At 37.6% G+C, this 27399-nt stretch overlaps 1 protein-coding gene and 2 pseudogenes across 4 annotated transcripts in view; 1 reads left to right on the top strand and 2 right to left on the bottom strand.

Annotated features, from left to right (window-relative positions):
* Window positions 1-945: 945 nt before the first annotated feature.
* LOC306863813 (neuropeptide FF receptor 1-like) lies at window positions 946-4026 on the bottom strand (annotated as a pseudogene). Its single transcript has 3 exons — window positions 3747-4026; window positions 2441-2540; window positions 946-1754 (listed from the first exon to the last, which is right to left on the bottom strand). The product of its transcript is annotated as a neuropeptide FF receptor 1-like (transcript).
* Window positions 4027-5111: 1085 nt separating this feature from the next.
* On the bottom strand, window positions 5112-5648 carry LOC306863814 (regulator of G-protein signaling 17-like; annotated as a pseudogene). Its single transcript has one exon. The product of its transcript is annotated as a regulator of G-protein signaling 17-like (transcript).
* Window positions 5649-6443: 795 nt separating this feature from the next.
* The window catches only part of LOC306864270 (anthrax toxin receptor 1-like), a 28465-nt gene continuing 7509 nt past the window's right edge, over window positions 6444-27399 (top strand). Inside the window, exons 1-14 of one of the 2 annotated variants that reach the window (XM_079408187.1) lie at window positions 6444-7084; window positions 12732-12803; window positions 13183-13254; window positions 13491-13572; window positions 13661-13694; window positions 14340-14419; window positions 14705-14773; window positions 14888-14968; window positions 18069-18129; window positions 18387-18485; window positions 21317-21386; window positions 22055-22133; window positions 24682-24777; window positions 25895-25936. In XM_079408187.1, the coding sequence (XP_079264313.1) occupies window positions 6930-7084; window positions 12732-12803; window positions 13183-13254; window positions 13491-13572; window positions 13661-13694; window positions 14340-14419; window positions 14705-14773; window positions 14888-14968; window positions 18069-18129; window positions 18387-18485; window positions 21317-21386; window positions 22055-22133; window positions 24682-24777; window positions 25895-25936 (1092 nt within the window). In that variant the 5' untranslated portion in view covers window positions 6444-6929. Of the gene's footprint in view, window positions 7085-12731; window positions 12804-13182; window positions 13255-13490; window positions 13573-13660; window positions 13695-14339; window positions 14420-14704; window positions 14774-14887; window positions 14969-18068; window positions 18130-18386; window positions 18486-21316; window positions 21387-22054; window positions 22269-24681; window positions 24778-25894; window positions 25937-27399 lie in introns of both variants that reach the window. The other variant, XM_079408186.1, reaches the window with a different exon arrangement.

Here is a 27399-nt window from a genome sequence, read left to right on the forward strand (position 1 = left end):
TGATGACAATGGGTCACAGGCTTGATGCAGTTATTGAAAGCAAAGGATTTGCAACTAAATATTAAGTCTTTTTCACTTTAATCTATGTTCATTCTATCTGTTCCAATGTGTGTGTGTGTGTGTGTGTTCCGCTGTGCTGCATTTTAATTGTTATCGCTGCACTAGATATATGTGTTTGACCTGTACCATTCCATTTAAAAAAAAAAAAACATGGCCATGATAAACAGCTTAGGGGTCACATTTCACAAATCACTTTATTTTCCAGTCAGGTAATGTTTTTCTTCAGCTCTAATTCCTCTAGAACTTGTATAAAGGTGTGCATTATTCATGAAAACATATCAGCAAAATAACATCTGGTGCTTTCAAAGGTAATACAACTTTCTGAAGTGAATTTTAAACAAGGACAGCAAGAACTGAACTGACACTGATAAGAATTCAGTTCATATAAGAATAATGGCATGCTGTCACCACTCATAAAATTATAACACATTATATGTGGAAACATTCTTTTTTTCTGTGCATTTCCCTTCAAAACTTCACTTCAATCTATAGTAATGGACACAATATACCTTCCACATATCCACACATTATCATGTACATGAAAGTTTGCTGCCCTTCTGTTTTCACTGGTCTTTACACTTTACACATTTACTAATATATATATACATTTATAACTGCACAGAATGTTGATTGCTCTTGCTGTTTTGATTTTATTCATTCCCAGTCATGTGTGATAGATCCTGTTCTCTGTGTCTGAAACAAGGAAAAGACTTTCCTTAAATAAGATCTCAATTAAACCACTAGATGAGACTGTCTACTCTTGAATATGCTGAATTTGGTTGAAGGCCCTGAAATACTTCAAGCAAAATCAAAGAATGAACAATGTCAAGCAAACTGGGAATGCTATAGCTTTCTCCTGGTATGTAAACTCCTCGATTGCACCATTCACTCCATCCAGGCTCCAATAACTCTGTGGGAAACTATAATTCCATTCTTGTCCTCAAGGAGAATTCCCTGAATACTGTGACCTTTCTCCTGCGGCATTACAGTGAGGCAGCGCTCTTTCCTCCTGCTGGTAACACCATGGTTCCCATCAGATACTCTGTTGGGAGGCAGGAAAACAAACTGTGTGACACATCTCCAACAGTAAAGATCTGCAGGAGCCACAGGCCACAGCGGCCAGGAAGCCCCTCCGGAAGTTCTCGTTGAAGAAGCCATAGATGATCAGATTAGCACCACTGTTCAAGAATGCCAGCCAATGAGCTAGGGGAAAAAGATAGTTGCTCAAGAAGTCAATCTGATGGCGGTCCAGATCCTGATAGTCCGTGAGAAGCATTAAAGTCCAAAGCGGAAGCCAGGAGATCATGAAGAGAATGGCAATCATGACGAGCATCTTAATGATTTTCATTCTCCTCTTGGATCGGACTTGATTCTCACGTAGGTTGTTGGACAGTTTGGCAGCGATGCAGGTGTATAGAATGCTTATGAGACACAGCGGGGCCAGGTACACCTGGATGAAGATGACCAAGGTGTAGAGTCGCCGCATGTCTGCTCTGGGCCAGTCCTCGAAACACACGAATAGAGGATAGATCTGGTTGTCCTGGACCATGTACATGTCATCCAGGTGAATGACCGTCAAGGTTGCGGCAGAAGGAAAGATGATGGCAAAAGAGAGAAGCCAAATGAAGATGATGGCGAAGAGTGCAGTGACAGGCCTCAGGCGGTGATGGAAAGGGTAAACAATCCCCATAAACCTATCGAGAGACAAGCATAATGCTGAAAAACTAAATTCAAAAGAGGGATATTATCGTTAAATAAGAATAAAATAATAAAAAAAAAATTGTTAAATTAAAGGTGCCATAGAATGCACTGATACAATATTTTAAATTGTTCTCTGATATCTACATGTGGCTTAGGTAAGGGCAAAAATTCTCAAGAAACAGTTTTACATGTCCATTTACAACCCTAATATTTCTCCCCAGAATGAAACTGTCTGTTATTGGCTTATTTGGAAGGGTCATGAATAATAATGTTGAGCTCTCCTCTGATTGGCTGTTTCACAGTGCGGCTCAATGTTGAGCTCTGCTCTGATTGGCTGTTTCACAGCGTGGCTCATTTCAGTAGCTCACAGGAAGGAAACACAGGGAAAAATAGATATTTCAGTACATTCTTGTGCAGTTAATAGGTGTTTTTGAATTGTAAAGCAGGTCGGCCTACGAACTCCATCTCGAGTGTTAAAGCTGATTTCAGCGGATGAAACTGCAAACTGTTTTGTTTTCCCTGAGTGCACTCAATTACAATAAATTATATGCCGCGATCTTCCATGATTTTTAACCCTAAAAAGCACCAGTCTCTGTCTCTCTCTATATATAAATATATATGTGTGTGTGTGTGTGTGTATGTGTGGAAAGGTTAACTTATTATAATCACTAATCATTACCTGTCCACTGCTATAGCAACCAGGGTGAAGACAGAAGCAGACACTGACATGCCCTGGATCATGCTGCTCGTAGTGCAGGTGATCTGACTAAAAGGCCAACCTGTGGATAAATCAAGGAAAGAAATCTGAATGCAATGAAGCTGTTCCATCGAATATTTTTCATATTGGATATTTTTCCTCTTTGAAAAGACATAGGATGACTTAGGAAAACAAAGAATGTGATGTTCAAGCATTGATACTCTCATATCTTACGTAACTGTGATGTTCTGCAAAACAACAAGCTTTAAAACACTTCTTACGCTTTCTTACTGCTTAAAATTACATCACTTAACGTGAAACGTTTTCCCCCACCCTGTAGTTGATTTTATCCTGTGCTACTGGATCAAATGGGAACACAACAAATATATCTGCCGTAATTTCCGTTCACCACTGTAGAAGACTATGGTGACTTCTGCTTACAGCGGGTAAAATAAGTATTGAACATCACCATTTTTCTCAATAAATATATTTCTAAAGGTGCTGTTGACATGAAATTTACACCAGATGTCGGTAACATACGAACACATACATACAAAGAAAAAAAAAAATTATAATAAGTTCAGAAATTAAGTTGTGTAATAAAATGGAATGCAAAAAGGCATAGAAAGCCAATCAGTAATTAGAAATCCTGCCCCTTGTCAGTGGAAATTAATATTAGCTGGTTCAGTCCCAACACCTACCAGTATGATGAAGATGAAACAAGGATGGAGATGTCAGCAAGACAATAATCCTAAACACACAGCCAAGGAAACTCTCAATTGGTTTCAGAGAAAGAAAATAAAGCTGCTAGAATGGCCCAGCCAATCACCTGACTTGAATCCAATAGACAAATCTATGGAAAGAACTAAAGATCGGAGTTCATAGAAGAGGCCCACGGAACCTTCAATATTTTAAGACTGTTTGTGTTTGTGTGTAGATTAGAAGAAGGGGCCAAAATCACACCTGAGCAATGCATGCAACTAGTTTTTCCATACAGGAGGCATCTTGAAGCTGTCATTTCCAACAAAGGCTTTTGTACAAAGTATTAAATACATTTCAGTAAGCGTGTTCAATACTTTTTCCCTGTGTCATTCCATTTCATTACACATAACTTAATTTCTGAACTTATTTGTTTTGTTTTCTTTGTATGTATGGATTACTTGGGTTGTTACGACATCTGGTGAATGACATTTCCTGTCAAAAGCACCTTCAGGAGAAAAACAGTGACGTGTTCAATCCTTAATTTACTCGCTGTATATAATGATGATGAAGATGATGGCCCACTGACCTGAGATAAGGCTATCAATCAGAGTGGTGGGCACACAGAAGATGCCCACCAGCAGGTCACTAATGGCCAGGTTCAGGATGAAGAGATTAGTGACTGAGCGCATGTGGCGGTTCTTGATGACCACCAGGCAGACGAGTCCGTTCCCCACCACACACAGCAGCAGCACCAGCAGGTAGGAGAGGATGTAGCTGACCGTAATCCCTGCCGAGTGGATGTAATACGGCAGGAGCGTGCAGTTGTCCGAAGTGAGGTTGGCAGCATAGTGATTCAGGGTGTTCATTTTGGATCCTAGAGTGCCCCTATTATGGGTAATGAAAGGTTTATATTTTGGTTTTGGGAGTCCTTGACAACAGGCTGGCATGCATGCAAGGTCAAAAAACACTTTAATTGTCTTAATAATGCAATTCTTTTCAGTTGTTTATATGATTTAATAACTATATAAAGTATTAAAACAATACTAAATTCGTTTTCACTTTTGTGCATTTTGAGAATTATTCAGTACAAACACTAAACCTAATCAGCTCATCATCTACAGAATATAGAATATGTCACTAAATTGTTTGTGTAGGCTATAACAAAATGAGCTACATCAGTCAAAAGGAGAATAGGATCGCTCACCTGTGGCTTCTGACACGTGAAATACTCGTGTATTAAATCCACTGGTCTAATGAGCAGGTTGTTGTCTTCTGTGCCCCGGCTGCTATGCGCAACTGGTTAAGCCTTTTCGCAGGGCTCCGTATGGAAGGCGGACAGGACCAAACATCTTTACATGGAACACTTGAAATTTGACGCGACGTGACAACACGCACAGCAGCCAATGAAAGTGCGGTATAATTTCATTATGAGATGGTATGTTGGTGTAGGCTAGGTGTACAAATTGACAGAACTGAAAGATTAGGCTCCTCCCGAACCTACGTTTGGAACTTCATTTAAATGGTTTAAGGACTATTGACCCCGTCTGCCTTCCATAACTCCGCAAAGCATCATGCAAAACCCAGTAAACCTTGAGATTATTATTTGTGACATTATAAAATATTTGAATATAACAGCATTTGTATAAAACTAAATAGAACAATCTATTAAATATATTTTTTCTAATTTCATTTCTATTAAACGTGGATCTTTACTTCAATTAAAAGGGCTTGTAGCGTATGCACATTTTGTAAATATAAACTATTTTTCAATTTTGCGTAAACTGCGTGCTTAAATTCAAATGTAGCCTAACGGGTCACATTTTAGACAATCAGGCTATTTACATCTCGCAATCTTGGCTTTTTTCTAAGAATTGCGAGATATAAAAAAGTTCAAATCAAAGAGAGGGAGCGAGGGTATTGTAAGATTATATCAATGTCGATGCATTGTGCTTTAGCAGTTAAGAAGATCCCGGTAAACAGCCGAGTTGAGAAATTGGGGAAAGGGGTCTCTGCGCATGAGGTCTGGGCCTCCTCATACATCATACTGCTGGGTTCTTCCCTCACGCGTGAATCCAGGCTGACCTCTTTTAGCGAACAAATGGAGATGTAGTCTCGATAAATGATGCATGCTTTTTCAGCAATAACTGATGGGTTGGTGTCTTTCTTCAGTTCCTCACAGGCGATCCAAAACATAAGGTTTTCGTCGCTACGCAGACCGCAAGAACTCCATAAAAACATCACTCCCCTTTGGAGAGCGCAACATCATCTCAAAGCTGCGTGACCAGGCAATCACCTCATCCAGTGTGAGATGCTGATCTTCTGTTGCTTCTATGCTTTTCATCTTTGTACAGGTTTGCCTCTCTGAACATCTCCCTCTGTCTTCTTTCCAGAGGCATTTGCAGCATCCACAGCAGTACAGAAAACAGGTGGGCTTCGGCTGACCAGGCTACTGTGGCGGCCCTTCACGTCGCTGATGCCTCTTCCACATTTCAGCTCCACACACTCTCTGAGGAACACAAGCTGGCAGCGATCCATTCGAAATCAGGTAACCCAGCTATTTAAAAACGTTACGATTAGGCTACGTAACAGCTACGTAAACTGAGTTGCTACTGCCACAATCTGAAAAGTGAAATTCCTGGATTCTTCGTCACAACGTCATTTCGTAATGTTTTCAGTTAGTTATTGCGACGTCGTGGATCAAATGTTGTGTGTTGGTAGGCTGACCAGTTGGTTTTTTTTTTTTTTTCTTAGGCGGATATAATTTGTCTTTATTTGCAAACTAATTTAAAGGCTATTTCAACAGGAGTGGACACTGTAATTCAGTTCATTTAAAAAAAAAAAAAAGGTTAAAATCTAAATAGTTAGGCCAGTTAAAACATAAAGAGCAATCACATGGACCAACTTATTTCGTCTTGACAACCTGTAGACTCACCTTAAAATCATAGACTTTCTTTGACAGATCATCAATCCTCCTATTTTAAGAAGTCACACAATTCATTGCAATGTTTTTGATTCATTAAAAGAACCGGTTCATAAGAGACATTCGTTCGGAATTCTTAATTTATTTCTGGTAAGGAAATAAAAAATAAAGTTTATATATATATAAATTTGTGTAGGCTACATTTTCTTCCTGCAAGAAAATAACGATAGCAGGAATGAACAATTCTTTGACACCAATGAATTTATAAAAGTCACCACACTGTGGTAGTAGAGAAGAAAAATACCCTCAACAAAAAGCCCTTTCGGGGAAAGAGGATAGAGCAACAAAGAGACAGAGAGAGACACAGAGAGAGAGAGAGAGAGAGAGAGAGAGACAGTTTTGAACGTTTTTCCAAAAAGTATTCATGTCACTCCCCCTTCCTATTCAAGATAAACTTCCATTTTCAGAGATCCAGACAACAGCAGAGAGAGTAAAATTATTTGATGAAATTTTCTAAAATCCCATGTCACGTTTAACACATGCCTCAAGGGCACGCTGAGGGCCAGCACCTTTAGAAGCCTGAAACACATCTGTGGCAACAGCACAGCTGTATTTGAGCGCGTGTCTTTTGAGAGAGAGCGATTCAGGCCAGTCTGACTGGAGCTCCTCAGGATCTGACTGCAGCTCTGGGACTCTGCCACAGACATGCACTGAGACCAGACCTGCTCCAAACTGGATGGATCAGAGACTACAGCAGTAATCGTCTCCACCAAAGTTGGATGTTTTGCTTTGAGGCTTTGCTGGGAAGTGCCACTGACTTGTGCAAGGTTGCAATTACCAGACGGAATAATGTCCATGGACTGGCGTGGAGGTGAAAGGCTGCTTATAGGCTTATTTGTGATGCTTATTCTGAGGCTCAGCTGCTGTGCTGGACAGAGCTATGAACGCTGGGAGGCCGGGTCCTCGTGCTATGGAGGGTTTGACCTCTACTTTGTGCTGGACAAGTGAGTTTTTTTCATTACCATAAGCTTTGAGAGCGTCTTGTGAAAATGACACCTGAGAGTCTGTTGCTGGTTAGGTGACGAATTCAAGCAGATACCTATCAGGTCTCCAAAGAGACACATCAGCCAGCGATTTGGTTGTGTGGAGTATCATTACAGTTTCATGCTCTTGCTGCTGCAAATCATGTGTGAAACATGAGGTTTGAATATGCCCATATATCTGGTGTAATCCATCTGCAATCCGAAGGTCTTGGAAATGTATCATTTACATTTATATTCTTTGCAGTATATCGTAGGTGTCTCAAAAGGTCAGCTCCTGAATCATCTAGGCAGTTTTGTCAAAAAGCATGAAAGTTCATCATCTCATCTGTCACTTGTACTGAAGTGTACACTTATTGTATACTAAATTATACAAGCTCCACACAATTATATAAGCTCCACACATGCAGATGAAATCCTCAAAGACAGAATTGCACTGTGGTGCTCGATCTTATATTGCATTTTTAATAGCTATGTGGATGCATATGGAACCATTTACCATAAAAATAGTAACTATGAGGATAACAACCCACCTCCAGAAAACACAAAGAGCTTGGTAAAGAAAGAAAGAAAAGAAAACATCAACCAGCACTGAGTTTTTTATTTTATTTGTATTTTTTTAAAGACTGTTGAAATAGACTCTTGAATGATGGTTGTGGGATATTTGGGGTTTAAAGGGTTATTTTCCTTTGTCTAGCTCTATTTCTGAGGTTTTGCCCTGGGCTTGGTTGCATATTATAATTAATATATTCAGTTCAAGAACAAATACAACAGTTTCAAGTTATTTTAGGGTCAGTTTTCCATAGGAAAGTCTAGAATACTGACTATATCGGGTGTCATGAGGTGAAGGTGAGGGTATCTGAATGTAGCGTTCAGGGGTGTTTGGGTTCCTTGTGTTGAACCTTTTCACCAGCAGGGCCAGATGTTCCAAAGTCTCAGAGCTGTTTTGAAGCAGAGTTCGTATCTGAGCACACATGATATGGGAATGAGAAAGAGACAGAGGGGAGGGAGAATAGACAGAGAATGTATGCAATTGTAACATTCTTCATTTATAAACAGATAAACTCAAGAGAAAAGACATGAACAATGCAAACCCTGTGATGAATTTAGAGTGAATTAAATTTAATATGCATGCAAAATCTTTGGATTGTGACAGAATAAAACAATGTTTTTGCAGTGTAGGACAACAGCCTAGGTTAAGGAAAACTCTTTTCAGTGATGGTTGTAGGCACTTATCATAGCGAAGACTTGGCTCACAGTGCAAGTTTTATTTTCCTGTTGAAACAGTGCAGAGACAGGCACAATGCTGATACATTGCAAGGTCTATGCGATCAATATCTGCCGTTTTCAACCATAATTCATCTCAGAATATCACAGAAAATAATATCAATATCACTATTACTATTTCTGTCAGTCATACTACAATTCTTGATGAACACACACACAAACAAAATCAGATTTTCTCATTTTCAAAGCCTGCTATAATTCTTCATCTTCTCGTGGATCTAAATATCAATATGTCTGCTAGTTCATTTTGTTTAGAGAAAAGCTGGAGTCTTGAACTCGAGACCTTTCAAGACCACATAAAATCTCTGAGTGCCATTACTCAAGTGTCTTGGCCTAGATTTAGGTCTCAAGTTTTGGTCTTGGTGTTGGCTTCGGCTTCTGGTCTCAGACAATTTTCAGTATATTAAACGTGATAATTACCTCAACCACAAATCGGCAAGTGGTTCAACATTTGAAATAAATTCAGAAATTACACATTTTTTCATCTCATTAAAATGCACAGCCAGCTTTTGGACCAACAGAAAACCCCCCTGAGACCCAGATGGTCTAGATCTGGGCTTCAAGGGGTTCACTCTCAGTTCCCTCTTGTCAAAATGCTATAATAAATTTTAAATAAAACGACTATGTTTCAAATACATCGTCTTTTGTTTACAGTAATAGAATGTGGTCTGGGTCTCAAACGTAAAGTGTTGAGTATGTGAAGAAACGTAAGGGAATCCATCATTCTAAACAACCACTGTACGAAAACAACCCAGTGTTTTAAATGAATGCCACAAAAAATTCAATCTTTATTTTTTTCCAGTTCACTGAAATGCATGGCCTTGCATGGTTCTTCAATTATATTTTTGATCTGAATTCAAGCATTGAGAAGTTTAGACTTGGTCTGGGTCGTGAATGGCCTGGTCTTGGCACCATATCTACATCCCAAATTGTATATAGATCTATCTATATATCTATATATATTAGTGCTGTCAAACAATTAATCGCATCCAAAATAAATGTTTTTATTTACATAATATATCTGTGTGTACTGTGTATATTTATTATGTATATATAAATGCACACACATACAATAGATATTTTTAAAATATTGACATGTACTTACATGTATATATTTATATTCATATAATTTATATTATATATAAATATATTATATATAAACATACAATTTTTCTTCAATATATACATGCATGGGTGTGTATTTATGTATACATAATAAATATACACAGTATACACACATTTTGGATGTGATTAATCGTCTGACAGCACTAATATCTCTCTCTCTCTCTCTCTCTCTCTCTCTCTATATATATATATATATATAATAACTAGATTTAAAATAGAACAACCAATTGAATTAGAGACAATAATAGCCTGTCCACATTCTAAAAAAAATGTTTATCAACATCTGTTGAATTGATCGAGACTGAATTAGCAGCACTGGTGTGTTTGTGGGGGTGGATGTGCGCAGAGGAAAGCTTATACTGCTTTTGGATGGCTTCAACGTCGCTTACGTAAGCTTCAAATTCTTTTTTGATTTGTCTCCACCGCAACTGCCCAGCCAGATGAGCTATTACACAAGCTGAGCCATTAAAGCAGCCCTCTTAAGAAAGAGTTAGCGACTAGATGCTCAGATACATTCTCTGTCAGAAGCTATCATTTTTAAGACTGTTGTGGACAATGACATGCTGCCATGCCAATCTGAAATGAATCTTGAGATATTTCCTTAAATAGTCAAGAGGGTTCATTTTAGTGAAAAATCACCACTACAATATATGAGCAGCCTGAATCCTTTTGTGGATTTAAACCATAATGCAAACTTCTAAATGTTTTCCAAATAGTTTTTTTATCCCCACTAAAAGTAGGGTTGGTATGTTGCGGTGGCAGATAATGTCTCAGTCTGCAGTCATAAATGTCACACCTTCTGCTGTTAGATAATCGATGCAGACATTATTTCCGCTGAGATTTCACATAAACCTGTGTTGCTCACTCCCAATGTGGCACAAGGTGTTTTTAACAAAATGACACTTAGAAGATTGGATTCACCAGCATCACCTCTTGCAACGAAAAAAAAAAAGTACAAAATTTATCATACGTGAGAACTTTTAATGCTTCCAGGTTGTTGACTTTCTATTTTTTTTCTTGTGTGTGTGTGACAAACTACAGAAAAAGATAGAAATAACTGACTTAAAACCATTTTTAACTGGTGAAAATAGTAGTGTTCTAATAATTTTGGCCACCACTGCATGTATGCATGTATGAAGCAATATGTGTGAAGCACTGGCTGTTGTCAAACTCCTTGTGCATACAAAAATCTCACTGGAATATTACAATTAATGGCAAAATAAATGTGTGGAAATGTAAACTGATATTTCCTACTGACACAGCAAAAGATAGAAATAACTGACTTAAAACCATTTTTTACTGGTGAAAATACTAGTGTTCCTATAATTTTGGCCACCACTGTGTGTGTGTGTTTGTACTGTATGTATGTATGTGTACTATATATATATATATATATGTAAGTGGTTGCAAACAATTTATTTTCGCTACATTTACAGGTCCTTCTCAAAAAATTAGCATATTGTGATAAAGTTAATTATTTTCTGTTAATGTACTGATAAACATTAGACTTTCATATATTTTAGATTCATTACAACACAACTGAAGTAGTTCAAGCCTTTTATTGTTTTAATATTGATGATTTTGGCATACAGCTCATGAAAACCCAAAATTCCTATCTCAAAAAATTAGCATATTTCATCCGACCAATAAAAGAATGGCCATTATGTTCATTTATGCACTCAATACTTGGTCGGGAATCCTTTTGCAGAAATGAGTGCTTCAATGCGGCGTGGCATGGAGGCAATCAGCCTGTGGCACTGCTGAGGTGTTATGGAGGCCCAGGATGCTTCGATAGCGGCCTTAAGCTCATCCAGAGTGTTGGGTCTTGCGTCTCTCAACTTTCTCTTCACAATATCCCACAGATTCTCTATGGGGTTCAGGTCAGGAGAGTTGGCAGGCCAATTGAGCACAGTAATACCATGGTCAGTAAACCATTTACCAGTGGTTTTGGCACTGTGAGCAGGTGCCAGGTCGTGCTGAAAAATGAAATCTTCATCTCCATAAAGCTTTTCAGCAGATGGAAGCATGAAGTGCTCCAAAATCTCCTGATAGCTAGCTGCATTGACCCTGCCCTTGATAAAACACAGTGGACCAACACCAGCATCACTGACTGTGGGTACTTGACACTGGACTTCAGGCATTTTGGCATTTCCCTCTCCCCAGTCTTCCTCCAGACTCTGGCACCTTGATTTCCGAATGACATGCAAAATTTGCGTTCATCCGAAAAAAGTATTTTGGACCACTGAGCAACAGTCCAGTGCTGCTTCTCTGTAGCCCAGGTCAGGCGCTTCTGCCGCTGTTTCTGGTTCAAAAGTGGCTTGACCTGGGGAATGCGGCACCTGTAGCCCATTTCCTGCACACGCCTGTACACGGTGGCTCTGGATGTTTCTACTCCAGACTCAGTCCACTGCTTCCGCAGGTCCCCCAAGGTCTGGAATCGGTCCTTCTCCACAATCTTCCTCAGGGTCCGGTCACCTCTTCTCGTTGTGCTGCGTTTTCTGCCACACTTTTTCCTTCCCACAGACTTCCCACTGAGGTGCCTTGATACAGCACTCTGGGAACAGCCTATTCGTTCAGAAATTTCTTTCTGTGTCTTACCCTCTTGCTTGAGGGTGTCAATGATGGCCTTCTGGACAGCAGTCAGGTCGGCAGTCTTACCCATGATTGCGGTTTTGAGTAATGAACCAGGCTGGGAGTTTTTAAAAGCCTCAGGAATCTTTTGCAGGTGAATAGAGTTAATTAGTTGATTCAGATGATTAGGTTAATAGCTCGTTTAGAGAACCTTTTCATGATATGCTAATTTTTTGAGAAAGGAATTTTGGGTTTTCATGAGCTGTATGCCAAAATCATCAATATTAAAACAATAAAAGGCTTGAACTACTTCAGTTGTGTTGTAATGAATCTAAAATATATGAAAGTCTAATGTTTATCAGTACATTACAGAAAATAATGAACTTTATCACAATATGCTAATTTTTTGAGAAGGACCTGTAAATAAAAAAAATGTTGAAAGTTAGTCAACTAAATTTGTTTAAGAGTAGCTTTTATATATTTTGAAGTATATTTTGCCACTTAGTTTGATATTTTACTTAATGAAAGGAAACATGTTGATTATTTTTTCCAATACAAATACTGAATTCTGAATTCTTAAATGCATTAACTCTATATTGTCTTTGACATAACCTTTGTTCATTCTCAGGTCTGGAAGTGTACAGTACCACTGGAATGAAATCTACTATTTTGTTGATCACCTTGCACACAAGTTCATCAGGTGATTCCGGAAGAAACTCATATTTTGTATTTTTTATTATTTTATTGAGGTTAGATTACTGTATAATAATGTATTTAAAAATTCAGGTATATAACCTAAAGTTTTTGCAAATTGTTCTGTTGTGGTTAAAATTCAATTGTCAATACACTGTACACTTTACTGCGGTAAGCAGTTTTAAGTTGCCGGCCATTGTCCAAAAATATGATAACATGCAATAAAAAGGCTGCAGAGAAGGATGCTAAGGACAAGACAGCTTGTATAGCAGAAATAGCTATAATGGAATCCTATTTGACCCAATTAATGTCAAATAGGGGGCAACTGCAGCATGATGATTTCTAAATAAAAAAAGAAAGTCTTACCTATTATGCTCTGTCTTCAGTCCCCAGCTCCGCATGTCCTTCATTGTCTTTTCAACGGAGGGAAGAATCCTGATGAAGCTGACAGAAGACAGGCAAGAGTTCATAACGCATGCTGTGATTTCAAACTGCCAACTCTGACTTTGATCAAACAAATCAAGAAGAGCAGGAGGCTTTCATTTCCATGCTGGTGACCTTTGGTTTGGTTCTGGCTTAGCTGACCAAATAAAAACTAAAAAAGAGTCAATTACATCAATTGTATCTTAACTACATTTCATTACTTAAACAAAAAGCAATACACCATTTCAAAAGGCAAACATTTAATGTGCAGGGATCAGATTCGTGCTGGACTGGAGGAACTTCAGAGAGTCTTGCCAGGTGGAGATACCTTCATGCACAAAGGTTTTCAGAGGGTAAGAAGTTATTGTTTCCATTGCTTCCAGTAAAGTAGACATAAGAACAAAAGCACTGTTCATTGAAACAAATATTTGTGTTTTTTAGGCAAGTGAGCAGATATACTACGGAACAGGCGACGGTACGTTATATCTCAAATTCTCAAGATGACTTGAGATGATGTATGATATTGACCAGACATTTTAAAACTTTAAAATAATTATTTTTAAGCTAAGTATACTATATACTTTTAAACAGCAGTACAACATCCTCAATAGTTAAAATTAAGCTGTGGTCATATTTACGAAATATACAGTCATTTCAATAAACTTCGACATGAGAGGCAACTTCGCTTGAAGCCGACAAAACATAGTTTAGGTCTAAGAAAACTCCTATTATATATATACACACACACACACGTGTTAATGACGTTTAGCAAAGTCACTATGGCAGTGGTCTCAAACTCAATTCCTTGAGGGCCACAGCTCTGCAGAGTTTAGCTCCAAATCACACCTGCTTGGAAGTTTCTAGTAATTCTGGAGGCCTTGATTAGCTGGATCAGGTGTGTTTGATTAGGGTTGGAGCTAAACTGTGCAGAGCTGTTGAGACCAATGCACTATGGGCATCAAAGCACAATTCAGCTGCGCGAAATGAACCTGAAAGTACGGAAAAATATATTAAAATAATATAAACAAATAAACCTTAAAGTCATTGAATAACTCACATTAGGGACACTTCTTGGTGGTTTTGTCACTTCTATAGTTTCTCTCTTTCTACTCTGTGTTAGGATACCGCACAGCGAGTGTCATCATTGCTTTGACAGATGGAGAATTGCGCGAGAATGAATTTGACTTGGCAGCCAGAGAGGTGAGACCTTAGACCTTGGATTTTTTTACAGAACTGACATTTTCCTATTCTTTCTCCCCTGCGCATGAAAAACTGTACTTAGCACCAACAGGCTTTAGCTTTGACTGTTGGCAAGAACTATTTATAAATAAACTAAACCTTAGACCTCCAGTCCTTTTTCTCAGACTGTGTCTCTTTTATTATCTAGATCATATTTGCATAGCCTGATATTTCACACGTAACGACTGAATATGTGCACCTCAACACATCGTTTTGAACCCTGTCTTTGATATGTTTGAATGGCAGGCTGGTCGCTCACGTCAGCTGGGAGCTTCTGTGTACTGTGTTGGAGTGAAGGACTTTAATGAAACCCAGGTGAGGTGACATCTGCACACAGGTCACAACAATCTTGATCGTTCGGTAACTGAAATACAATGTAAGAATGAAAGAATACACAAGCATTTTTCATGATTTCTCATTCGTTCACAGCTTGCATCAATAGCTGACAGCAAAGATCATGTCTTTCCTGTTAATGATGGCTTTGAAGCCCTGCAAGGGGTGATTGATTCGGTGAGTGAATGGAATAAAATTAAACTCAGTTACAGCTACTCTTATTTCTTTCGACTGATGATTTTGATGCTTCAAATGAGCTATGACACTTGTGTTCATGAAACTTGGGAGCTGCCTATGTAGGCAGTATTTTATGGCATCAGATGTCTGCTTTTGACACAAATGGTTTATTTATTTTCCAAATTCTAAGGCATTTCACATTAACCTGTTACCCTGCGCCCCTATTTTTGAGCATTTTGTAAAAAACGATATAACCAAATAAAAATGTCTGTAGCTCTTGAACCCTAAGGTCTATATTTAAAAATCTGGTGTTGTTTGAAACTAGACACTTGATCCTTTGTTACTCTAGAGTCATAATAACTCAAAATTAGTATAGCAATAGAGTAAAACAAGGTAAAATATACATGAAATTGACTCGCGATATGTTTTAATGAAGCTCACTAAGGGAAAAATGGATGAGACTTTCATGCCAAAGGCCTGAAAACACCATAAAGATAAAGCTGAACATCTGACCATGTTTTGATTCAAATTTGAGGATGATACTCCCAAAAATGTAGTTTCTGTAAGCTTTTATTTAAAAAAAATCTAGGCGTCCTTTCAAAAAAGCCATTTGGAGACCCCAAATAGACACTTTGTAAACAAATGTCCAAATGAGTCAAAACTACATAATACATATATGTATATCAATTCAGAACTGCTCTGCCCACCAAAACACACAATAAAAAACTATTTCTGAACAGCATTTGTAGTGCTGACTCATTTAGTCATTTGGTTAGTCTACAAATGGCATTTTTGAAAAAAAACGCCTAAATATTTCCTGAAATAAAATATGAAATAATAAATTTTTTATAGGTAAAGACTTACAGAAAGTACATCTTTATGGTATTTCATTTCAAGAAAAGCTTTGGAAAAGTCATTTGGATATTTTATTTCAAGAAAAGTCTAGGAATCCTTTCAAAAATGCTATTTAGAGACTCCATAAGACACTGCATACTACATATGTATATCAATTCAGAACTGCTCTACCAATGAAACCACAAAAAAACACAAAACTATTTCAGAATTTGAACATAACTAAACAGTCTTTATTCTGAACAATTCCAATAATGAAAACAGTGAACCAAAACAGATTTGATCATTTTTGAACTAGTGAAAACACAAAACATGCAAAATTCATTGTTTTTACAACATTTGTATTTTTTATTTATTTTATATGGTGAATATTATGAATATTACTATTTTACTAATATAGTAATAGATTACTATTACTAATATTACTAAATAATAATAAAAAAAAACTATTTACAGTATTTACAGTGGAGGAAGACGCTCTAGCAGCCACTAAAATGGTTTTTTTTCTGACCATCTGGATTCACCAGACCTCTGAAAAGACAGGGAAGAGTGAGAGAAAAAGAGTGAGAAAGTGTGTAAGCAAAACAAATCAAACTTGCAACACTGTTTACATTTTGTACACACACACACACACGCGCGCACGCACACACACACACACAATAACCGGGACATACCCACAAACAAACACACCCACCCACCCACACGAACAAAACTCATGTAATCCCCTCATATTATCCCTCTCCGTTGTCATTTTTAGAATCTAAAACAGCTAACATGAAACAAAAGCTGCAAATACATGATAAAGACACATAAACATTCAAGAGGAGGGTGGAGACACTTACGTGCTAATGCTATCCACGCTTCCCAGCGATCTCAGCGCGTATTCGGCTACTAAATTAGCCATTTTTCTCCCCACGTCCTCCAAAACACCACCAAACGCCACAGAAACACTTCTCAAGTCGAAGATCCACGATGGAGAGATTCAGATGTGAGCTTTGGACAACATCTGTTCGCTGATAGCCAGTCTGTGTAGCGCTGCGACGCCATTATGTGTACGCTTCATGCGTAACCCGAGAGCGCACGAAAACACACGGACAATACGCCGAGCTATTCTCTAAACAATCTTACGTAAACTATTCAAACTGTCAATCACTTTAAACGTCCTTGTGGTTGGCTAACACTTCCATCCATCAAAACTGTGCTGGCGAGGCATTGGCTGGGTTCAAACACCCCTATTGTGATGTGTCCGGATTGACACCTCGCTGACCCATTCACGGACGCGCTTACTGTCCCGGGTTATAACAGCTCCTGCGATTGAAGGAGAGAGACGAGGGAGGGCTATTCTTACTCGGAAGAGACGATTCTGCTGGAAATAGATGGCGTTTCAAAGCTGGAATACGAATTATAATCGATATTTATTGGAAAATGGACGCTATCGATAACTATAACTCGAATCGCTTATGTAAACAAAGGAGGATCTATCGTGTTTTCCCCTATTTTTTCGTTGTTTTGGATTAAAAAGTGGATGCATTTTGAAGAGTGGACCCTTCTCTTGAAATGTATGCTGGTGTGTCTTGGAATAGTCTGAGCTGACCAGCGCTATTGGCGATCAAACGTGAGTACTGCGGTTCGCTTTGTTCATTTTAAATGGCCGGTCTTTCAGCATTTCTGTTAACCCTTTCCTCTCTGGTGTATTGATTTCAAAAACAAGCTCACATCGTTAATCTTGAGTGTTTTAGCTTTCAAATGATATATAGTTAATGATAATTGATTGAATATTGTTCTAAAACAAAGGTAATAAAAAGTCCGACCACGCCCGACCACGCCCTTCCGGCCCGCCCGCGGGCCGATGCGGGTTAACAGGTTAAAAAAAATAAAAAATTGATTATGCATTGCAACAAACTCAGTGGTTCAGAGGAAAAATAAAATCCATCCAAGATGGCACGCAAAGTGAGAAATACAAATATAAAATTATTAATATAATTGCATTTTACAAATACAATTATAACATTCAATTCAAATAAAATTAAATGAAATTTAGTTCCCAAACATTTTTATTATATCTAACATTTATAATATTATATATAATTTAGCTTTTTTTTTTTTTTAAGTTACAGTTCTAAGCTAATGCCAAACTTTATTAAAATAAATTGTAAGTTGACACACATTTGCTTCAAATCAGTCATTTATGAGGTTGCTATGACTCGCTTAAAACATTCAACCATGCATTCGTCTTTTCTGGTCTCAGATCCTGAAGAGATCCTGTATAGAAATCCTCGCCGTGGAGCCATCAAGTATTTGTGCAGGAGGTAAACCGACATCAGACCATGAAGCAAAGACCTAGTTCAGCCAGGAAAAAATTTTTTTTTTTTTTTTTTTTGGCATATACAACCTCAAAACAAATCAGAATTTTACAAAACCGATTCAAACCAAAAGTGTTAAAATAGTATTTTTGAATAAGCAATTCTGTCTGAATGGTTATATTGGACTACAAATGATTTAAAAAATATATATATTCAGGACACATGTATTTAACATCAAACACAATGTGTTTCCTCTGTCCCAGAATCTTTTGAGGTGGTAGTTCAAGGGAACGGATTCCTTCACGCCCGCGATGTGAATAGAATCCTTTGCAGCTTCCGTATCAACAGCACCCTCACCGTGAGTAAGTGAAAACAGCACAGAACGCTTTCTGTTCCTTGCACTGCCAGCTGTGTGCTTCTGAATTACTAATAGGTTAACCTGTGTTAGCATTAATTGCTAACCGACAACAATAAGGAGCAAGAGTGAAAGTTGTTAAATCACAGAAGTGAGTGCAGGCCAGGCTAATGTAGCATTGTCATTGCTCATGTGTCAATGCAGACAGTCTTTTGTATTGGTAAAGAAGTCAACTGAATCCAAATGTCTGTCGTGTTTTCAACAATGAGCTAGCATGCCGCTCGAAAGGTTGGCTGCAGCACTTGTAAATCACAAGACTTGACTTCAACACAAACCACATGTGCACAAACACATCCACACACCATTAAAAAACACACCATGGAAAACAATACCAGGATTTTCGTTCAAATACATTGGAGGTTTTTAGTTGTTTTCTATATGCATCGGTTTGCTTAGCAAGTGCAGAGTTTGTTGATAACATGAAAAGCACCTTCAATGCTCTTTTTTTACATTTAGGTGAACAATTTCCGTTCTTAGGTTATAGCACTAAAGTCTACTCCCCATCGTACGACTCTTACGTAACCATTATATTGGGTAACTAATAAAATGGCTCAACGCACAGCGCTTGGAATGCTGGATTTATCTTGGAAGCGAATGGCTAGAAATTGGTCTGCTGCGGTGTTGATGTCCTAATGATTTCTGAGCTCTGAGCATCTATCCTTCTCTCTCAGCTGCTGTTTTACTTAAAGAATATCAGATGGCATGGGGGAATGCAAAGCCCATCTCACCAGTGTGTGTGTGCTCGAGTCTAGGCCAGGGTGAATAGGCTTTGGAGTCAAACATTTTCCAGTTTCTCATTTTTCATGTGGAAAAATGACAAGAAAATTAAAATTCTGCCCTTTAGTTTTAGGCTGAACCAAAGTGGTAAAGATATGCAATAGAGCTTCGGCGTTTTTCTTCTGAAAATAATTATTAGTGGTTATTGCTAAGGCAAGCATCAGCATTACATATGCGTAGGGGCTTTTCAAACTTCAGTGCATAACTTGTCCTGCACTGTTTAAATAATACCTCAAATCATGTGGCTTATAGAGAAGAGGTGTACTATTATAAGAAAATGATCAAAAACATCCAATAGTTTTACAATACAAGTGGGGCTTGAGTCATATCTACAGAACAAAATGTCATAGAGTCTTGAGGGTGGACTCTTGACTTGAGCCAGTAAGTAACCACCTAGCAACCACCAAAAACAGCCTAGGAGCTGTATAGTATCACCCAGATCACTCTAGCATCATGGAACTAAGTTTGGCATTTAAAGGAATAGTTCACCCAAAAATGTACATTTGTGAATATTTACTCACTCTTAAGGCCATGCAAGGTGTAAACGAATTTGTTTCTTCATCTGAACACAGTTGAAGAAATACAATGGATCCTCTGCAGTGAATGGGTGCTGTCAGAATGAAATTCCAAACAGCTGATAAAAACATCACAATAATCCACAAGTAATGCACGACACCAGTCCATCAGTTAATGTCATGTGAAGTGAAAAACTGCTTCTTTGTAAGAAACAAATCATTAAAGACATTTTTTTTACTTTATTTTATTTTGAGTCCTCATTCACTAATATTGCTTTCTCCAGTGAAAAAGAATCAGGAGAGAAATATGCACAGATCAAACATCATTTTCCAAGTGAAACAGTCCAAAACGGTTCTAAAGAAATATGCCATTGGGTTTTAATGTGATGTGAAACTGGAGACGGACTTTTCTCACTTATTGTGGATTTTGGACTTAAATGAATGTTTAAAGTTAAAAAGTCTTAATGATTAATTTGTTTCTTACAAAGAGATTTTCATTTTACAAGATGTTAATTCATGGATTTGAGTGGTGTGGATTATTGTGATGTTTTTAATCAACTGTTTGGACTCTCATTCTGACGGCACCCATTCACTGCAGAGGATCCATTGGTGAGCAAGTGATGTTATGCTAAATTTCTCCAAATCTGATAAAACAAACTCATCTACATCTTGCATGACCTAAGGGTGAGTAAAATTTCATTTACTCTATTCCTTTAACAAGAAATACTCACCATTATTCTCCAAAAAATATAAAAATCTAGTTTATTATTGATTTAGCTTATTACAAACAGCAATAAACGCTGTATGTTATGTTATTTTTGGTGGAAACTACACTGCTGTTCATAAATTTGGGTTTGGTAAGTATTTTTTTGTTTGTTTTTGAAAATAGTCTCTCATGCTCACCAAGGTCACAATCATTCATTTGACTGAATTATACAGTAAAAAAAAAAAAATTCTGACCTGTGACTTTTTTGTATTACTACTATTTTCAAATGTAATTTTTTCCTGTGATGGCAAGGAATTTCAGCATCATTACTCCAGTCTTTAGTGGCACATATTCGTTCAGAAATTATTTTAATAACCTGATTTACTGCTCAAGAAACATTTCTTATTATCAGTGTTTAAAACAGTTGTGATGGATATTTTTGTGGAAACTATGATACATTCAAGATTCTTTAAATTAAAGCTCGAAAGAATAACATTTATTTGGAAAATATATTGTAACATTATAGATGTCTTTACTTAAACTTTTGATCAATTAATTTTACCCTTGGTGAATAAGTGTTAATTTCTCAAAAAAAAACCCCACCTTACTGACTCCTAAATAGTAGTGCATGGTGAAATGAAAATGTGTAATGGTGATTCAGATTGGCTTATACAGGTTGAGCTGCTGTAAAATTTTTCGTAAAATGAAACAGAATTACTGATATCAACCCTGAGGACATTAATCAAGCTACTTCTTTTTATGTGTGGTGTTCTTCTCCAGTGAAGAGGCCTCTGGTTGTCGAAGACACGTACCTGCTCTGCCCAGCGCCGGTACTGAAGGAGGAGGGAACGTAAGTCTTGCTGGAAACTTTCTCTTCAGCTGAAGCAAATAGAGCTAGAATGGAAAGAGAAACACACAAGCCAAGAACCAAATTAAAATATAGGACAGAAAGACGCCCAAAGTAAGCTCTATGAAAGTAACTCTTCTCCCATGCACTTTGGCACTTTCAATTTAAACTAACTGTAAATACGTCGTAATTGCTAAGTAATTGTCATAATTGTTGTAAATGCTCATCATTTTGAGTTGAAGAAGAATGTTAAAAAAAAATCTACAGTAAAAAAAGAAAAAAAAAATTGGTTATGCCATGAAATATGTAACTTTACTGTAACATAATAAAAAAACAGTAATTTCACAGTATTATTGTTTCTACTGCATTGTATTATACTGTATTTTGATCAAATAAATATAGCCTTGGTGAACCTAGGATACTTATTTACTTGGCAACCACAAGCTAAAGAATATTAGTATACTTTATATGTAATTCAAGCACAATTGGAACATATTTTTTTGTATTCAGCTGTAAAATCTGCAGAACAGATTTAAATACAGTAAATGTGTGAAACGGTACTGAAAGAGATGACAAAATATTTCCTAAAAATTCTTGTTGTGGGTTATTCTTTTGAGAATTTGAAATAAAATCAAGCCAGCCAGATTTGTCTGTCTCTTTCTCGTTCATAGGACTGCCTCCCTCCATGTCAGTATGAACAACGGCCTGAGTTTTATCTCCAGTTCTGTGACCATCACCACTGTCAGCTGTGTGAGTACAGTAACCCTGCAGGGCAGCAGTGCCAAGCCCACTACCACTGTTACACTGGGCAGAGCCACTCCCAGTACCACTACACTGGGCAGTACCTCTAGTTCAGCTCCATCTTCAGTCTGCCCTCTGAACACAGTCAGTATATTCTGTCCTACTTGCCCTCTCTAAAAACTAACGCTCATCTGGTAGGGTGCCATTCCAAGAGCAAACTGGTAGATCACAGCAGTTTGATGCTGTTTTTGCTGTGGGGCAGCTGACTGTAGAGGCCAAACAACAGGGTTGTTGAAGTGCAGAAAGTGGGAATGTGGCAGTTTCATTATTAGCACATGGTAATAAAAACAAATTCAGGTCACATTTCACCCCAGAAGCAGAAAAAATATTATATAATATATAATAACAAAATAAAATGTGTTTGTATGTATACATGCACACACACCCACACACACACACACGTGGAATATGTAAATAAAAGTAATAAAAATGACCATATACACCACATACCATACTATATATACACTATCATGAAATTTCAACAGTCACAAATATAAACAAACAATATTTCTAAGCTAATAAAACACAAACAGTCATCATTGTTCATGTCTTTATTGAGCACAGGTGGAAAAAGTAAATGAAACACCAGTCTTCTGGTGTCACTAAATGCCAGTTGGAGTCAGGTGTTAGCACACCAGGAGTCCAATCAATGAAATGAGAATAAAGGTGTTGTTTAGGGCTAAAATGACTTATATAAACACCCAAACAGTGTCAGTGTGCTATTCACATGCAGCATTAGCTGATATGAGCCATGCCTCACAAAAAAGTCATCTCAGAAGACCTACGATCAAGAGTTGTTGATATGCATGTAGCTGCAAAGGGTTACAGATTAATCTCAAAGACTTTAGATATTCATCAGTCCACAGTTAGACAAATTGTCTATAAATGCAGATGATATGCTCTGGCTACTCTCCATAGAAGTAAGTGTGCAGCCAAGATCTCTCCAAAGGCACCATGCAGAATGCTCAATGAAGTGAAAAAGAACCATAGAGTAACACTAAAGACTTGAAGGATTCATTGAAGCTGGTTAACATCTCTGTTCACGAGTCAACCATACATAAAACATTGAACAGGCATGGTATCCATGGAAGGACACAAAGAAAGAAGCTTGGCTCTCCAAAGAAAACACTGCAGCACGCCTAAAGTTTGCCAAAGATCACCTTGACATTCCACAACACAAAAAAGCGAAAATGTCTTGTGGACAAATGGAATTGTTTGGGAAGAACATGCAGAGCTATGTATGGCGTATAAAGAAAACAGCGTGAGAACATCATCCCAACAGTGAAGTTTGGTGGAGGGAGCATCATAATTTGGGGCTGCTTTGCTGCTTCTGGACCGCTTGCCATTGTGGAGGGGGAAATGAATTCCCAAGTTTATCAGGATATCCTACAGGACAATCTCAAGGTAGCTGTCTGCAAATTGAAGCTCAGAAGAAGCTGGGTGGCGCTACAGGATAATGACCTACTAAATCTACTACAGAATGGCTTTGGAGAAATAAAAATCCACCTTTTGGAGCGGCCCAATCAAGCCCAGACCTCAACCCAATAGAGATGCTGTGGAATGACCTCGAGAGAGCCATTCAGACACCCTAAGAACATTGGTGAGCTGAAGCAGTTCTGTAAGGAAGAATGGTCCAAAATTACTCCTGGACATTGCGCAGGTCTAATACACAGCTACAGGAAGCATTTGCTTGAGGCATTGCTGCCAAAGATGGGTCGAGCAGTTATTAAAGCACAGTTTCACTTACTTTTTCCACCATCACTTTGTATGTTTAATGGGTGTGTTCAATAAAGACACGAAAGATCATGACTCTTTTATCAGCTTGGTAATATTGTGTTTGTTGATATTTGTGAAGATAAGAAAACATTTCAGGACCAATTTAAACAGAAAACCAGGAAAATGTAAATAGTTCACTTTTTCTTGCAACTGTGTGTGTGTGTGTGTGTGTGTGTGTGTATATATTATTGTAACATGCAAAAATGTTTCATACATCTGGACTTTTCATATTCTATAAGGCAGTGATTAAAATTTACAATTTAAATATTGTAAATTTTTTGCATTACAGTAAAAATTATTTACTATTTTAAACATGATTATGATGTCAATGCAACAAAAAATAGGCTTCATTTTCAGCTCAAGAAATACTCATATTTCTTTCCTTTGATTTTGGGCTGAAATGTGACTTTGAAACATTATTCACAGGTTTCGAGATATACTCTTTGATTTCAGACAAGATAAAAAAAATACACTCAATATAAGATGCCTTATTAAGGGGTTCCTGGTGTAGTCACTCACACTGAGCTCTAGATAGTGTTTTTAAAAGCTCTGTGCAGCAATTCCTATTAAAATTCTCTCCCTCAACTATATTACACCGCAAATTTTTAAGTGGAACCCCATCCCAGAAGGGTTCGAGTGTGGCATGAGGAAGATTATTCAGTCTTTATTTTCTTTGGACCATAAACCTCCCCTGGATCTGTTTCTCTGCTCTGTCCTTCAGACCGACGGAACGTTCTTGGCCATAGCGCTGCTGATACTGCTGCTGCTGATCGCTATGGCGACACTCTGGTGGTTTTGGCCTCTCTGTTGCACAGTGGTAAGTTTCGCACTGAAGCCCCTCATCTCAGCTTTCTTTCTCAAAAGCTACCCCAACCGGAGCCCAAAATCCAGTTATTATGGTGCAGAGAAGTGGTTTTCAAGCTGTTTTTGAGCCCAGTGATGTCTTTTCTGAAGTGCAAATGAACGGGAAATTCTGAGCCATGGAAAAAGTCTCGCTAGTAAGAAAGATGGAATTAAAGGGAATCATTTATTTAAAATAATATTTCATATTCGAATCTTATTTTCATTCCTTCACAAATGATACCTGTAACAACAATTTTGCTAACACTTTGCTTGAAGCCTTTATGTACACTCAAATAACAAAAAAGGTGCTAAATAGCACTAAAATTGGTTCTTTGGCTCGTAATCGTAGGGGAAGCACTTTTGGTGTTGGTGTTTCAGCGGTTCTTCACCGGTTCTTAGGCATGACTGAGGTGCTATATAGCACCGCTACGATATACAGAACCTGTTAAGCTCCTGTATGGTTCTTCAGCAGTTCTTTGGTGCTATATAGAACCACTGCTGTACAAAGAACTTGTTAAGCCCCTTTAAAGGTTATTTACAAGCCAAAGAACCACTGTTGGTGCTGTTTAGCACCATTTTTGTTGAAGAAATACAATGCAATATGGCACCTCTTATGGTTCAACATAGCACCATTTGACAGCACCTTTAAAGATATGGTGCTATATAGCACCAAAAGTGGTTCCCCTATAATTACGAGCCAAGAACCACTTTTAGTGCTATTTAGCACCCCTTTTTTTTTTTTTTTTTTGTGTATGGATTTTAAAGCTACTCATAACATACTTCTTTTCACAAATAATTGTAACCAAAGGTAAAATGTAGATTGGTTGTTTGTCATAGGTTTTGATGCATTATAGTTTCTAAAAGGTGTAATAATGAATAGATACAGTAAGTATTAAATTGAGATATATATATATATTATAGCTGTGGTAATAATTATTCATGAGATCATAACGCATTATACGGTGCATTAATAGGCATAATTGATGCATTAAATATACTTCTATAATCCATTGTATATAAAAGTTTAAAGTTACGACTACTTATATTAAGTATAACTTATACTTAATATATTTTCATTCTTATGTCAACAGATTGTCCATGAGCCACCACCACCAGTCATGGACTACAGTTCGGTAAGAGATGATGCAACACTTTGTTATAGGGACCAATTCTCACTATTAACTAGTTGTTTATTAGCATGCCTATTATTAACATATTGGCTGTTTATAGGTACTTATAAAGCATATATTCTGCATGACCATATTCTACATCCCTAATCCTACCCAATACCTAAACTTAACAACTACCTTACTAACTACTAACAAGCAGCAAATTAGAGGTTTGAGGCAAAAGTTGTAGTTAATGGTTTATTATAGCGAAAATGGGACCTTAAAATTAAGTGTGACCGAGATTATTTGTTTGTTTCCCGAATCCTGAACCACTTCAAGATCACATCGCAAAAAGTATCTGATTTAATATGCATCTTAAGACATGAACGTTAGGTAATCTAGTAATTTTAGAGGAAATGTGAAAATGGTGTCATTTAGCTGGAGCATGGATAGCAGGAGCACCACAAAATCACATTTGTAATAACTTAAATAAGATTTGAGAAGTAAAGTGGAAGGGCTGATTTCTAGCAAATAATAATTCAAATTTAATTTGTATTTTCAATGCTACACCTTGGTGTCTTGGCAGGATCCAGTGTGTTTGTTTTCATCGTGGAACCTTTTACCTTCAAGTTTATTTCAGAGGATTTTTCTTGTGAAGGGACGCATACTGACATTTGTTCCAAACATTTGCTCAGCAAAGTTTTCACAGATTTGGCCACGGATGCCAAACTGATAGACAGTAGACAGAGTGTGTCAGAAAATTATGTGATTTAAGTTCTCGAATTTCAGGATTTTCATTGTAAAGATTTTCACCCTTTTTTTGGACTAAGATAAATATAAACACCAGAGGAAGAAAAGACAAAGAACAGTTCGACTGTTGAGGAATTTTTGTTACCTCTCCAACGTTATGAATTTTTGAGAACAATTTAATTGTCCATTGAACATTTCAACCTGGACACATTGTAGCTCTTCCTCTTTCCAAGTCTCCGATTGCTCCTTCAAAACAGGAAATTCCATAAGCTTATGTAGTTCTTGCAGTGTCTGAGGTAACAGTCTGCAGTGGAAGTACAAACTGATTCCTGATTTCTCATCGCTCCAAATTTTATATCTGAACTTTACTTCAGGTAAATCAACTGTACTGTGCTAGGGATGGGTCATGATGGTTTAAAATATTCCATATTCCACAACAATATTAAGCTACAAACCCTTTTCAAATGTGCAAATAATAAGAAATGTTTCTTGAGCAGCAAATCAGGATATTAAAATGATTTCTGAAGGCTCATGCGACACTGAAAACTGGAGTAATGATGCTGAAAGTTTACATGAACATGTTGCAGTCAGACCGTGTGGGAACATATGGAAACCCAATTCTGTCTTTCTTATGAGCTATGAAATCCAGAGAGATGACTGGAAGGTACATGCTGACATCATTTCCTGTCCGTGCTTGGAAAAGATTATCGTTAGATTGTTTTCGTGAGAGTAAATAA

This window comes from Barbus barbus, assembly GCF_936440315.1.
Source record: "Barbus barbus genome assembly, chromosome: 45".
NCBI lineage: Eukaryota > Metazoa > Chordata > Actinopteri > Cypriniformes > Cyprinidae > Barbus > Barbus barbus.